Source organism: Trachymyrmex septentrionalis, unplaced genomic scaffold (genome assembly GCF_001594115.1).
Source record: "Trachymyrmex septentrionalis isolate Tsep2-gDNA-1 unplaced genomic scaffold, Tsep1.0 scaffold75, whole genome shotgun sequence".
Taxonomy (NCBI): domain Eukaryota; kingdom Metazoa; phylum Arthropoda; class Insecta; order Hymenoptera; family Formicidae; genus Trachymyrmex; species Trachymyrmex septentrionalis.
The window spans coordinates 426,903-442,965 of NW_017305938.1; the positions used below are offsets into that span (position 1 = coordinate 426,903).

The window sequence follows — 16,063 nt, forward strand, 5'->3', positions numbered from 1 at the left end:
TATTTATTATTAAGCTTTCTCGAAATAACGGAGGAAACGTATTGGTGTGAAAAATGAACGGAACGTATGGCTTTCTTGTAAATTTACTTATACAGAATAATAGGATTTAGGTGCCCGATATAGATTCGCCCTACGGTTTACTATTACTCGATATTTCTTAATAATCGTCGCGATTCAAATCTCTAGTCGAGTATTTACAAAGCTGCTCGCTTCCGCTTTGATTACTTTTATAAGCCAATCGACTTCCGTTAATGATCCGGCTTTAGCTAATGGGATAGACCGAGGAGGAAATTAGAAAGATACGATCGCGAACGAGGGCGAGGAAGAAAGGGAATGAGGATAGAAGAAAGACAAAGGTTAAATAGGTACCCCCCCCTCCCCCCTGCCCCTCGCCTAGTCTTATCTACGCTTTTCGCTTGCGAATCTCGTAAACTTTTGATGTTATCCGCTCGGAAAAGAGGAGATCCTTGCTTCGGTGGATGAAGAAACGCACAAATCTTCCACCGGTACCGGATAACAAATAATTCGCGCGCTAAAGCAGAAGCAATTATAGTCAATTAACGCGCAGCGTTTGCTTCGATTATTCGAATTTTTATATCACAAAAAATGTCATACAATATTGCTGTTTCTAAAACGATAAGGGACAGACACAAGTCTGAAGAGCAAGTATGAAAGAGAAATGATTGGAATATTAACTAATTCTCACAGGTATCTTGCAAAAGATGTACGATTGCGGTACCCGAGTAGTTTTGACGAGTAACGCCACCTTCGCGCTGAGACTCGGAACTCTTCGAACGACCCTCGTATATGTTTCATTTTTACTAGTTCAAATACCTGTCTCGTTTTTCAATCATCGTCACACTTATTGTCAGAGAAAAGGTCATAGTGACGGCAACTATAAAAGTTTTATACGCAGAGTCGATCTACTTACGTAGTTGATTAAATTATTTCATAGTCGCAGCAAGTGCGAAAGTGGTTCAATGTGAAATGTAATTATGTGCATTAGCTTTTTTTTTTTAGAGCGGACGTAACAAGCGTAAAAAAATAACAGTATAATTATTAAATAATACATTGTTTAATAATACGCTGATTTCGGACGTGAGTTACGCAACCGTTGGTTGCCTACCCACGCTAATAAAGGCATTGTTGTGGAGAATTATGAACTAATTAACTCTTCGCGCCCAGGATTACATCGCGCGTGCTTGAGTAGGTGTAGTTGCGCAAGCCGCAGCACTGCCCGATCTGCAGGGGAATTGTAACGAATTTCTATGTTAATTAAGTCAGAAAGTTTCAACGAGACGTGTTGACGATTTTCGTTCATTTTGTAGAAAGTTAACTTGCGCGGTTGATATTTGTACAACGAACGGTTTCCTCATATCCGCTTTCTTAAAATAAATGCAATAGAATCGGAATGCAACTATTGGAAAGTTTAATTTTGTTGTAGATTTCCGTTTCATATTTCAAACGTCTTTCGCTGATATACGTAATAGATACATAAATTGTATATTCATAAATAACATTACGTATTTATTTTTCGCAATTACGAGCAGCTATGGTTCTGTGCTTGTAATATATGCTCTTTATAATATAACGCGTGATGCAAGGATTATTGCGCAATTAGATCTTCTTAAATGCAAGACCCGCTTAGTGTAACGTCATCTTCTATTAACACGTAACAAGGAGTAAATAATACGAAGTAGATGCAGAAGAAAATTAATTTTCCTTACGCTATTCCCGTACGTTTAATCCTATTGTGAAGCACGCAGCGGAAAATAGAAAAGAAATAGAAAAAAGCTCCTGTATAATTTACTTTATAGAAAATTAGTGTTATTCAGTATTATGAAGCTTTAACGATTATTGATTATCTAATAATTTAGAACACGGTATTTTCTCGAGAGAGACTTTAGAATATGAATAGTGTATAGAAAATGTGTACGTAGTAGTCAAGAATTAAATTTCGCGATTCTCCTTATTTGAAGAGAATTTAAGAAAGGTTTATGTACCAAATATGCTAATTTAAAAAATAATATATGCCAAAGAAATCTAAATTGCTGGGAAATATCTGAAACTTTTTATTTGTAAAGCGTTGAAGGAAATATAAGAAATACTTACGACATTCTTATTGCAAAAAATAAATAAGATAAAGAAGTCATTCTATAATATTCTCAGAGAAAACAATTGTGACTTGAGGAATAAAAGCGACTCATCTTGTTTCTCAAAAATGGTCGACCCAATTAAGAAATAAAATAGAAAGGGTTTAAGAAAAATAAAGTTCATTGTTCTTTCTCTAGTATAAAAGACAATTAATTTCGTTCATCCGTAAGCTACTAATCGTAAAATGAATTGTTCGCTGCAATATTATCTCGGTAAAGTACAAATAGTGCCTTCGATGTTTGCTTATTAAAGATGCGCTCTAATTAGATTTTACCGGGTCTGCAGACTGTTGGACGATTACGAAAATATTAATAGAGAAATCTTTTGGGATTTGCTCCAGACGTCGCGCGGCGCCCAACGTTTATTACAATGCATATTCTTTATGCGTCGGGGAGTTTTACATCACGCTGTTTTTATTGTTTTAAGAGTTCAACGTTTCTTCCAAAATTGCGAGACACGCACATCTCTGATTGAAACGAGATGCACTCAACTTTTGTTCCATAGGATTACTGCCCGTGTTTGCGTTCCGAGATCCATATTGTCTCGCCATTGTGAAACGTGAACAAGTGACTGTTGTAGAGGACTGGTTTATTTAACTTTTAAACTAGATGTTAAATAAAAAATATTCTTAAACTTTAACTCTTATATTCGCAATAAATTATATTTACAGATTTAAGATTCATTTACACCAAATTATTGATATTATTATAAAGAGCCTTATTAGTATGAAAAAAATATTAAATTTCTTGTCAATTTAATAAGTAATATTCGAGGTGATATTATTACTCTGATTCTGCTCAGCATTGCAAAAGATTTCGCGCGCGATTTACAGAATAAGATATGTACATAAATTTACACAGAAATATTTAAGATCCGCTTTGATTGAATCTAGGACTTTTCTTTAGTTAGATTTGTTTTCAACGATTTAATTTTGTATCGTAATTCTTAAATTAAATAGTTAAATCACAAAGTGACTGGCGACTTTATAGGCTTTACATTTTTTAATCATATAAGCTATTTTATAATTAACGTTTTTTTCCTGCGAGATGTAATTTGATGTAATTTTTCTTTGCTACAAACAATGAGTCGCGTTTTGATTAATTTTAGTTACGTTTTTATTTATCCAAAAATTATTAAAAGAATTAATTATCTATCTCGGAATTGCAAAGCAATGAAAGGTGTAAGAAAGGTGAAACATGAGCAAATAATTAGATCACAAATTAAAAACTAGTTAAACTAGAAAAATGATTAAAAATACTTATGTTTACTTTAACATCTTTAAGAAATATGTATAAAACGTATTAAAAAAAGGAAAGGATACAGATCATTATTTAGCCAGATACCTTCAGAATCCGAGAGAAAAAAAAAAGGAGGACACGAATAATTCGATCACATGCTTTAAGAGTTAATATTACAATTATATATGAATAATTGAAAATCTCCTTGAATTAAATAATTATTTATCGAATAAAACCACTGATATAATGGTCGTTTTTATGAACGTAGTCGCGCATTTAAAAAAACCAGAGGTATACAAATGTGAGTACATATTATTTCTCGCATTTCTCCCCAAAAATGCTCGAGCAAAATCAAAGGATCAATGGGAGTGAAATGTTTTTTTTTCCTCGTCTCCTCATTTCCTCCCTCTTGTTTGAAGATATCAGTTCGCGATGTAATAAAAAGTAGCGAGTTGTTTAGGAATTTTGCATGCCAAACGTGTGCGGACGTGAAGCGCATATAATAACCGACGCTATTTTTGAGATCTTGAACCGTCGTGTTACGACAGTCTGCTTCCTCCTTCTCCTTGTGGTCGAGGGAGAAACTTTCACTTATAAAGTTGTTGCTCCGCCGTCGCGACTGACAGCTCCATTTGCGACGTTAAGGGAAAAATTCCTCGCGAGAAAGACTAATCGAAAGTATGCTCAGTAGACTAACTGTGTGAGTTTTTCCGACTTCGCGAGGGACCTCCCGTTCCTCTTCATTCGATGGTTTTTATTTGACGTTACGCAAAGTGCGGCCAGAAAAGTTGCGAAAGCAATAGGTCTATCGCGAGATAGAAATTAACGGTAACGAATGGACTTTTTTCTCTATTTTCTTTTAAATTATTACAGTTTAAATTAGCGTCCACGTAATATAGGCTACGTAATATAGGGTTGCCGTAAAATTGGAAATCAGGGAAATGACAAATTTTTTTGGAAAATAAAAATTCTCAGTTTTAAAGAAGTTTGATATGCGTATATTATATCCTGTCGTTTTGGAATATATTACCAACCTAACAATTAAGTACAAGCAGTGTCAGCAACATTAATAGTAATTTGCATGCTACGTTAAATTGCTCTGTCAACAAAATATTTGACGGTTGCAAAAAATCAAGCTGAAAGTACAAAAAATTTTAAAATATTATTATTGAAAGTCAAAGAAAATTATGTTATGTTGTGTCTGGAAATCGTGTCGGGAAAAAGTTGTGGAATTTTAGGAACGAGAAATTTGTGGTAACCTTGTGACATAGTGAAACGTTCTGTATATTTTAATCTACACTCTAAAAAATGTCGGTGTGGATTTAACACTCGATGCGATGCCTATATAATTCTCACCATGTTGATGTTGAGTGGTGTTAAGTCTACACCGCGCTATTTTTAGAGTGTAGCATTTTCAAAGCTGGAATTTGATGTTCTTTGTTTCTCATCTTATATATCATCGTACGTTTTTGATATATGCCGCGATAATTAACGGAGTGGTGGTTATTTCATGTCAATTAAATCTGACGTGCACAAATTTGTTCATGTATTAAGCAGGGAAGTTTCGATCGAGCTTACGACACGATACCTACCGCAATTCCGAATGCGAGAAATTTTGGCAAATGGGTTATACGATGGGTTGTACGATTCATTGCCTCGGGGACGGTCAGCGGTCGTAGGCCGTGCAAGGTTGACAGTAAGATAGATTTATAAGCTAAAGTTTCGCCGACTGTCTGGTCATTTATCATAACTAACGCGCTTGGATCATGTTAGTCAACCCTTTAACTAGCGCGAGCTCACATATAGATATGCACGCGACACTTTATTTGCGACACTCTCTACCGCATTGCCCTAATATATTCATCGTGCGATATTATCTTTCGATACTAACAATATGAAAAATTGTCGATCACTCTTTACGTACCATGACAGTTTTTTTTACTATAATACATTTCTCGCAATTATAATGCATTTCGCGCAATTTCTTGTATTCTTATTTATCTTTAGTACCTATATGTATATTATCATGTTTACGTTTTACATCAAATTACACATTCACGGACGAAATTAGTTTTCTCTCGAAAATTAATGACGACTCTTTATGTCGGGCCTGTAGATATTAAATTCACAATGTCAAATTATACCCAATTTGAATTATTTTTAATTATTTCTATACGTCATTTCTGCTTACTAAATATGTCGTTAATTTAACTAAAACAATCAAATTGAACGATTTAATTCAAGAAAATATAATAAATTTGATTGAATTTGATTTATTCTTTGTTAAGTGCATACGTTAATAGATGTTGTTTGCGTTGTGAAAACTAACCTATTAACGAACTTATTAATAAATAGATTGGTTTACATTTTGACACATATGGAAGTAGAAAATAACCGAATGTTAATTAACTCAAGGTATTGGGTGTACTATTGATCCTTTTTATATTTAACAGTGTAATATTAAAAATTAACACATTTGTATTTTAATTTTCAAGCTTACGAAGACATGTCATCTGTATATAGTAATGCAAGTTTTGAAATTAACGTAAGAAAAAAAGGGGATGTATATTGTTTTAGATCATTTTTAGATCGGAGCTAAATATTATATAAGCTGAAATGTTTTTTTTTTGTCATGTTGTTAATCTATTACGTTTAACCCTTACGATCGGTTTCCTTTAATCGCGTTACACAGAATTTGCGGATCGCTGCAATTCTCAAGCTAAGAGGGTTATTGGTCGAGGTACTATAACAATCGTTCCTCGTTAAGACGCTATGCTGAACGCACCATTGTCTAATTAATGAAATTACCGAATTGCACTCGAAGCAAAATGCACCACAATAGATTGCAGATACTGACACCGAGTGGACCGGATTTCTATGGCATATTGACGCGCAACGGTGCCCTAATCTATTCTGGCTTTATATATCATCCGTATTCATCTCACACAATGCGCCGTAGTATTAATCCGCACACAAAGCAAATTGTATGATATTGTATTGTGCGGCTATATATTCATGCTGTCTTCATTCCTTCTGTCTCATATCACCGGAAAATTTATTGCTTGAAAGTAGTGTGTAATGTAAAAGACTCACAGAACAAACGGCTACAGTTGTCACGGCCAAAAGTCGACCCCATCGATACATTTTTTGGTTATAAGAACTATAGTACGATTGTGATAACCGTTGGCATAGCTTAAGATATGTCCATCTTACAGTTATAAATATATCGATGGGCGGAAATTGTCATATTAATAATATCTCCGGTTTATTTTGGCAACCAGCATTTTTTTTGTTCTTATACGCACACTGAGAGAAAAATGTTTGTAATTATAATTATACATGTATTACTATAATTATGATTGTTACCGTTATAATAATACTAACAGTAACTATATGTATAATTCTAGCAACAAATGTATATAGTTGGCAACCTAAAATCACTACAATTATGGTTGTCCCAAAGTATTGTATAACTGTAAAATTATAGTCACCTGAATCATTTTTGTGGTAATTTCAACTATTTTATGGTTATATAATAATTATACGCATAGTTACTGTTATTATACTATAGCAGTAATAATCATAATTATATAGTAATACATAATTATAGTTACAAATACCAGACATTTTTCTCTCACAGTACAATTGTTAAAAATACTTGACTGTTCAAAATAAAAATTGTATACGGAAATAACAGTTTTGCGGAAGTATCAAAAAAATTTTGCTACACATACAGATTTGAAAATAATGTTGCTGGAACCGTCGAAATAATACGTTGAAATTGTTTGCTAAAATATCAAAACTGTTTACAGCCTATCATATTCGAGATTCCTACGATTCCTAATTATTTTGGCCGCGCAAGATTATTTTCGAAATCTATATTCAGCTATATTTTTAGTACGAGATTTCCATCAAGAAAGATTAAATACCAAGTTAACGAAGTAGAGATTAGAGAAAGGTGTCCACGTGTGCGTGTGCCGTAGAGGAGTATGTGTTCTTATATGACATTCTTGCGGAAGAAGGTTTAGCCGGAATTGCTTCGACAGTAACTGTAATTCTACAGTAACTGATATACTAGTCTCTCTTTGTAGCACTCCGTATGTAGACGTAAGTCAATACGTTTCAACATTACCTAGCCGATTCGTTGTACCATTCGTGTTTGCGTTTAATCTCTTTCCTTAGCTCCGAGCTACCAGTCCCGACATAAAGGCATCGTAAAGTATCCGCTTTGATCTCTTTGCTCGGCGTAGCCTCCCTAATGCATACGACGGCGCGGCGAGATTATGCATTTATTGGAGATTATGTCGATATAACGTTTAGTGGTAGGAAAAAAATTGTGAGAGACGAAGAAGAGAGCGTTGCGCTTCGCCGTGTCGTCTCGTTGAGGTGATGGGAATTGAAATAACAAGGGAGGAATCGAAGCGCAAGAATTTCAGGCAAAACCTTTTTGAAAAATGTAATGAGAAATCCGAGAGAAATGGAATCCCTTAATCCCTGATATACAGGCACTTTTTTTAATGCCACGTCTACTTCTGAAATTTTTCTCTTTATTTTTCTTCGTTCACTCGTAATACACGTAGCTCCATTGTACGTATATTTCCGGGAGCTGCAGTTGTTTCTACGAATGCGTTTCTACAATCGCCTTTCCCATTTGCGCACCGTTGCCGGACGAATACTGAATGGCAAATAATTCATTTATCGTAGAAAGTGGTTCCCTCGTCGATTCTCGTAGCCGCGAGCCTTCAACTCGCAGCCGCCGCCGCCGCCATCGAAGATGCCGCCGCGAAAATTTCAGATCGTTATTTACCTTGCCGGGAGTTCAGAGACCGCCGCGGGACCGAGGCTCGCGTATGCAAATAGATATTTCATTCCCGTCTGCGGGAGAACAAGAATCGAGGTTGGGGGATAAGGTGATTTTCTCGAGGGAAATTCTGCATGGGGATACTCGGATTCGCCGAGTGGTGCGTTTCTCGTTTGTCCTATCCTTTCTTTCCCTTTCCCGTCTCCATATCGTGAACCGCGATAGAAAACAGACTGCGCCGCAATGTACCTTCCTTCGATCTCGGCTTTTCTCCCGGATGATTCCTTCGGCTGCGTGCCACCGTCAATCTCACGCAGACGGTTTATGTAGATCTATGGATTTAGAAATTGATCTAATTCCAAACGGAAATCGTACGAATTCAATTTGGTAAATCACTATATTCGTAAGATTAATTAATTTCCGCTAAGCTAAATCTTTGAAATGCACCTACCTCAGCGAAGTCGTTCTTTGTTTTAGTAATTTAAAATTTACAGATGACGAGCGCGAAAGTATACAGCATTCGCTAATAATGAAAATGTTTCTTTTGTTTTTCAGGGAGGAATTCAGCGGAGGCCGAGGATATCTGAGACGACCGATGGGGTAAGTACAACGAACTGTTGAGAATTCTTACACTAAACGTAATCTCGGTTTAAACCGCCACTAGAATCCCAAGCCTCTTCAAGAGCCGAGCGATAATACCTAAAACCAAAGAATTAAGCCGGCATGCTTGTTCTTACACATCTCACGTTCTCTTAAAAGCGTACCGAGGTATAAAAGTATAGAGTTGGCTTAAGGCTATTTTAATCATCACACATTTTCGTAGGAATCTATTTTGGTTTTCTTTCCCTGCGATCTTGAAATACGAAGGAAAAACGTTTTATTGCGTAAAATAATTCTCTTTTATTATTAACGTACGTTTTTATCTACTTTGTGGCAGAAATCTTATTCATGTTTAATGACGAATTGACAAGCAATGTGTAAGAATGTACTTCATTTTATATTCGTTCCATATTAATTAAAAAAAAAAAATAATAATTGTACGCAATACAAACTTCTTCGTGAAGTCAAGTGAGCTAAAAGCGATATTTGTAATATTTGCTTCGATGGAAGAAAATACTACATGATTTCGCGTGAAAACTTTCTGAACGTGACTGCTGGTATGATTGATCCGGAGTCCTTACATTCGTTCTGCCGATAATTATCACATGTGACGTAACTCGGTGCATTCCCTTACAACTTAAATCGAAGTTTCATCGGCACTCATTAGACCGAAGTAATTTCTACTCGGCAAATCGAAATGCACGGAATTCACGAAGTGTCGGAAGATTAGTTTCCTAGCAACCGAAATTGAAGTGGGCTTTGCGCGCCTCGCCCATTACTTTAGGACTTTAACCCAGCCTCGCTTTAATTACAACACATTTGCGGATTAAAGACTGCGATATTTAGAAGGGTCTCGACGACCGAAAGTCGACTAAAGTCCGATCGCGCAAACTGAAAGTTTATCTACTCGTTCACGAACAAGTATCACTGAGTTTGTTGAAAATATTTATTATTCATCGTTGCTTCAATGTATACCTCCTATGAATACATTGAACCATGTTTTTGCTATCTTGATAACTGCGTGACGTTATTTAAAAAAATATAGTCGTTAATTAAAACGCATTCGTTGTTCTCTAATTTTTCTTATTCAATTAATTAGATTTTATGGTTTGTATTATCAGCTTAGGATTAGAAAATCAACTCGATATCGTATATCGGACACTCTTGTGAAACAATGTTTCCACCAATGTAGGAATTAGGGGAATTGAGAAAACGAATTTCACATCGGATAAATTGAAATTTTAAGCCATTGCAGAAGCCGACTTGATTTATTCGCGTAAATACTTGTTTTTAACAGATGCCCTTTATCTCTCTTCTACATAGAATAGCCTAATAATTATTGTAATGATTTTGAAGATTAATTTAGAATCAGGATTTATATTTTGAAAATATAGATATCGAGCATTTCTCAAGATATTTTGTTTTTTATATAAGAATTTTCAAAATTTTTAAAATATTATTAATTAGTGAAATATTAAATTTATTCAATTATTTATTAAATATTTATTAAAATTATTAGATTATATACCGCTTCACCAATTTAAATTATTACATTATAATCATTTTTATCATCATTTTTATTATTAATTGAGGAGTTTATAAAGCTAAACATTTTTCGTAAGAGAAGGGAGAAATGTATCTTAGGAATTTCTATTAAAATTTTATGCGGCACTTGAGTAAAAGATTACGTAATCCGTGCAAGAGTTAAAAAAGATCGTTATCATTCACGCTGTCTTCTTACAAAGGCTAACGTGCGAGAACGATCTTCTAGCTAAATGAAATGTATAAAAAGCATTTTTGCGAAAAAGGGACGACAATAGGCCCGCCTGAAAGCAGTTTCTCGATTCTCAACGGTCAAAGTGGGAAACGCTCGTAACTGAAAGTTACGACCAAACTTGATTAAGTTCTCGGGAAGGGTTGCCCGCGAAGAAAGAGAGCGCATTTGTTTAGCAGGGTTAGAGAATGCAGAGAATGAATGTGGCACGGAGTGGCTGACTGGTAGTTAGAGGCGTGTTTTTCGCGCCTAATGACGCGAGCAGTTAATCATTTTTGCTCGGGAATTCGCGCGTCACTATTGCGCAATTACCGAAAATTAATAGCCGAGTCTCGTCCCCGATTTGACAAGTAAATCTCTTTTACGTTTACTCCAAACCTAAATATTCAATAACAAATATTTTGGGATTATAATGATTTATTTTCCGTAGCTTTGCAGAATGTTAATCATATAACACATATTGTAATATATACACGAAGACAAAAATGTGCGAAATTGTAATAAATATTTTTTATTTGAATAGTATCAATATAACATTTATTTACGGAAAATAGCTGTTTGCTAAATAAAAATAATAATAGTTACACGCACACATCAAATTAATGGTATAATAATTAATCTCGCACCAAATAAATATATGTTTACATTTAGTAAATTCCACTGAAACTATTCAAACAAATATTTATTAAAATTTAGTACATTTTTTCGCTCAGTGTATACGTAAAATAATTATTAGTTAATCGATATATTAAATATAATACTTGTTATCCTCCGTCAAGGTAATTTTTCTCATAGGATGAAAAAATTAAATTTTTTTTATACATACACGTGTATATATGTGCAAAATTTCCACTCTAGAGGAAAAGTTGCGTGATCCTTGATTATAAAAGTTACGCACCTACCTTGATTATAAAGAGAAGCGCGGTATCACGATAGTGTCTACAGCCCAAGCATAAAAAATCCGGAATATAAGAGACAGAATATTTGGCGTGGATTTATTTTCTAACGTATGAAATATTTTCACGGAAAGTTAACTACGTAAATTATGTAATGGCTCTCGGGGCGTTTTCTGCTCAATGTACACAAGGTCATAACGTCATTCGCGTGTCAAGCCTTGGCCCGGTAGGCCTGAAAGGTCGTTGCATCTCATTACATCTTGAAACATTTTGCGGCAGGTATACCATTGCAGATACGCGAAGCACAATCGATCTTTTAATCGGTCAGTGATTAATTGCGAGACGTCGGAGTATCGTACGACGACATCTTCCTTGCATTATGTCCTTTGTAGCGACATAAGTAATGAGATGTGCATCGGAAGTGTCGTGCAAAGTGTCGCGTGATCGTTGACTGTTTTCACGAGTACGAATGCCATGCTGAAGTAACGAGAGATTGCTGAGAGGAGAAAACAGCTTAGGAGGCATCGACGACGATGCAAGCGGAGGAGTAAGTATTATACTTCATCATTTGTTATTTATTTAATTATTAATTAATTTATTATTTATTACTTTATTAATTAATCGTTTCGTCCTACGATAATCAGAGTGTGATATAACGCCTGCAAAAAATACTTTTGATTTTATTTTAAGAATCTTTTAAAATAGTAAATGTCAAAACGTCTGCCTAGTTACTGAGTAGGCAGTCAGCGTCCCCTCACCCGTTAAAAACAATCGATTTGAAAAATTAAATGCATAGGATTTATGCGCTGACTGACTGACTGCCTACTCAGCCCCCCAACAAAAAAAATTTTTTTTTTAGCTAAGCGGAATGATTTTTGTTTGCGGATATAACTAGCGCATAAATAGCGCATTACATAATTTTTTCATTAAGATTTGGTTAAGTGGGGGGGGGGAGGGGGAGCAGACGTAATGTCAAAATATTTTTAATATTTTATATATGCACAGTATTTTCCAAACGCGTGTTAAAAATTTCTATTTATTATTTTTATTTTTTATGTAGGAACTGTGGGCTTTAATAAAAGCCCTCAAGCTTTTAATAAAAGAAAAAAAGAAAAAAAGTTTTATTGAATTGATTTTTGTTGGAAATTATTTTTTTTTTATGCGCACGATGTTTATTTCACGAGATATTATTATACTATAATATAATTCTATATTGTATTATATAATAAAATATTGATATTTTCATATAAGTTTGATTTGGTGAAATCAAGTTTTATTTATGATGTTATATCTTGAACGACAAAAACCAGATTAAAATTATATATTTTTGTATGCACTTATGTGCTAAGTAAAAATTATTAATATTTTTTCAATAAGTGTGTTAATTTATGTCCTTTTTTCCTTTCTTAAATATTCTTTTAATAGGTACACTTGAGGTCTTTGACTTTTATTCTTCTAAGATGAAATATTGTATAAAGCTATGGCAGTAAAGAAAATAATATTTGAATACATGATAGACTTTTTAGTATGTATATGTGTCATACGATAAATAAAAAAAGACACAAGAAATATTTTACATAGTTTCGGGATTTATATAATATAAAAATGTCACACAAAAAATAATTAATCACACAATTTTCTTATAATATTAAGTTTATTCTAATTTCTTTATAGCTTATTCATTTAATTATAACTTCATTTTATATAACTTAAAATAAAACATAAAATTTAATAAATACTCTATCGCAGAACAAAATAATTTATAATTTGCATTATCTCACTTTTATTGCATGTTATATTAAAATACTTCAAATATTAATATTTGAAGTAAATCTTGTATTCTAATAAAAACAATTACAATCTGCTAGCAATATGATGCGGGATATTTAATTTAATTGTCATAAAAATAAAGATGTATTAAAATGTATTAAAATGCATTGAAAATATGAAAAATTTATATTGACAGCAACAAATTATAAATTATTACAGGATTATTCGTTTGGATCTCACATCTTACTTGGAAAGATACTTTATCATCCATAACTGTACTTTGGATGTTTCGAAAAGTATCTGACTAAAGTTTTTATCAAACTTATGAAACTATGAATATAGTTATATTGAATTTATTTAAAAAATTATGAGAAGAGAGGGTGAAAAATGATTAATTATTATTATGATTTCGATATATTATTTTTGTTAGGGTCACTTAATATTTTAATCTTTAAAAAAACCGTCCAAACATTATACGATTGATTTTTAATTATCCTATACAAATTTTGCAAATATTTAAATACGCGATTGCATTGAATAAAAGACTCACAAGTCTAAAATTAAGTCAATGAAATTAAGTCTATAAAAAAAGTAATTGTTTTGATTAGCTTTAAACAGATGTGGGGAACGTATAGAAATGTACATATACAGTCAAATAATGAACTGCTTTTAGGAATTGCATTGCGTACGAAAATATGATAATTACGTCCTGCAGATTACTAGTAGCAGTTATTCGAGGACTCAACTAATTGTAAGTTCACGGAGAGGTCGTCTACGAGGTGAGCATTTATTCGCGGTTTGCGAGGGTGAGAACGGTTCGTGGAGTGGCTCATAACATCGGGCGGTGACAGTTAGTTAAAAGCGCATTTCCTCGCTCCCAGCGAAATTCTCGTCACGCGACCGTCGCCGTCGCAGTCGGAACTAACAGATGTAACACGTGCGAAAGCGCTTCGTCCCTGCAGCTTCGTTGTATTCGCGGGCTGCTTGAGAAATCGCCGCGCGCATTTTGTAAATTTTCCTTGCAATCCAAGACCGCGAGAAAATTCCAACTGAGATTCTTCATCGTGCGCAAGTCGTTGCTAACAATTTCTGAGAAAGATTGTTTCGATTTGTGAGCAACACTTGATTGGATTATTTTGATAGAGGAAGCAATTTAATTCGTAATTCAAAATGATTTAGTTACGTGATGGATACTTTTTTAACGACTCTTCATCTAACTAATAATACAATTCGTTTTTAGTAGTAGCTAAAATTCCTGCCATGGCAGTGAAACTTTTCCTTGCAAATTAGGCTTACGCTTGCCTACGCACTTTATAATACAAAAAAGCAATACTTTTTAATTTAACATATTAACGTACATACAGTACCCTCCGTAAGTTTTTGGATCCTTTTAGAAGAAAGTCATTATATGACAGCGTACTATACATGTTTTTGATTTAAATACTTCGTAAGACCTTTAAATGACGATAAACATTTATCTAGAACACCTATAAGCGTGTACATGCCGAAAATATATTGGACAATCATTTCACAGCATCGAAGCACTCAAGATTGAATTCCGCGCTTTGGTCTATTGTTTATATGTATATTGTCACTTTGCAACGTTGTACTTGTGTATATACACAGGTCATTTAATTATAGTTCAACAAGTTGATTTCAGACTCCGTAAAAATGGTCCCGAAGAATCAGATTTCGTATGAATCGCATTTTAATTAAAATTTCACATTTCAATAGAATGTTATTAAATTTTTAATTGAAAAAAGACGAAATAAAAATACATACATACGATAATTATAGATAGCGTACGTATGTACTTTTATTTCGTCTTTTTTCAATTAAATAATTATTTACAAACTTGTAAATCGTAGGGTGTTCTCAAACTTATATATTAGGTACACTGAGAAAAAGATGTCTAAAAATACTTTTTCGTGAGAAATATATTTATTTCACTGAAATAAATATCTATTTAAATACGGACGAAATAAAATTTTATTCCTAATAAATAAGTCATCTATTTTATTTTTTGCACTTAATGAGATATATTTCACAGAAATGTACATTTCGCGTATCACAATCAAATTTCGTAAGTAACATTTGTTTCGCGATACTTTGACATTTTTCTCTCGGTATAATTAACACAAGATAAATACAAGATTAGAAGATTATACAACTATTACGTGAAAGAATAAACACAAAAAAGATAATTTACACAATTTGCAAACAAACCGTAAAAGCATATTTTTTGCAGTAAAATTAATATTTATGATATGTTTAATTAACGTATATTTTATCCACTCATCTTCGAATTTACGTTTTAAAACACATTATTTTTACGTTATTTGTTCACTTACTCATAAATTGTGTTTATTTTAACATTAAGAAATGTTGAATAAATTAATTACAACAATAATTTAATACAAACTATTTAAATAACACAACTACATTATGGATGCGTTCCGAGCTACGTATGAAGCGCATGATGTATCGTTTTATCCTTCTTTATTATTTAGTGAACAACGAACGAGTAACAAATGATGCATTATGCGCTTCATACATAATTCGGAACGCACCCTATGTTGAATTAACACTCGAATGTGATAAAAATTTAAAAAGGATTACTTGAGTGGACCGTTTTCAATATATACAATATATGAAATGTTTTTTGCACAAAGCACGGAAATCCTTACAGAAAGAAATACGAGTGAAATATTAATATATTTCTTCATAAGGATATGGTATTAAAATAAATATTATAAAAAATTAAATATCTTCTTTATTTTGATGTGAAATTATGGAAATAACGTTTTTCTGAAAAAAAAAAAAAAAAAAA

At 33.3% G+C, this 16,063-nt stretch overlaps 1 protein-coding gene across 6 annotated transcripts in view; it reads left to right on the forward strand.

Annotated features, from left to right (window-relative positions):
• Positions 1–16,063, forward strand: part of LOC108754054 (cadherin-87A) — a 274,945-nt gene that overhangs the window by 42,901 nt on the left and 215,981 nt on the right. For all 6 annotated transcript variants that reach the window (XM_018496084.1, XM_018496082.1, XM_018496087.1 and 3 more), the window contains one exon: positions 8,749–8,793. In XM_018496084.1, the coding sequence (XP_018351586.1) occupies positions 8,749–8,793 (45 nt within the window). The remainder of the gene's footprint in view (positions 1–8,748; positions 8,794–16,063) is intronic.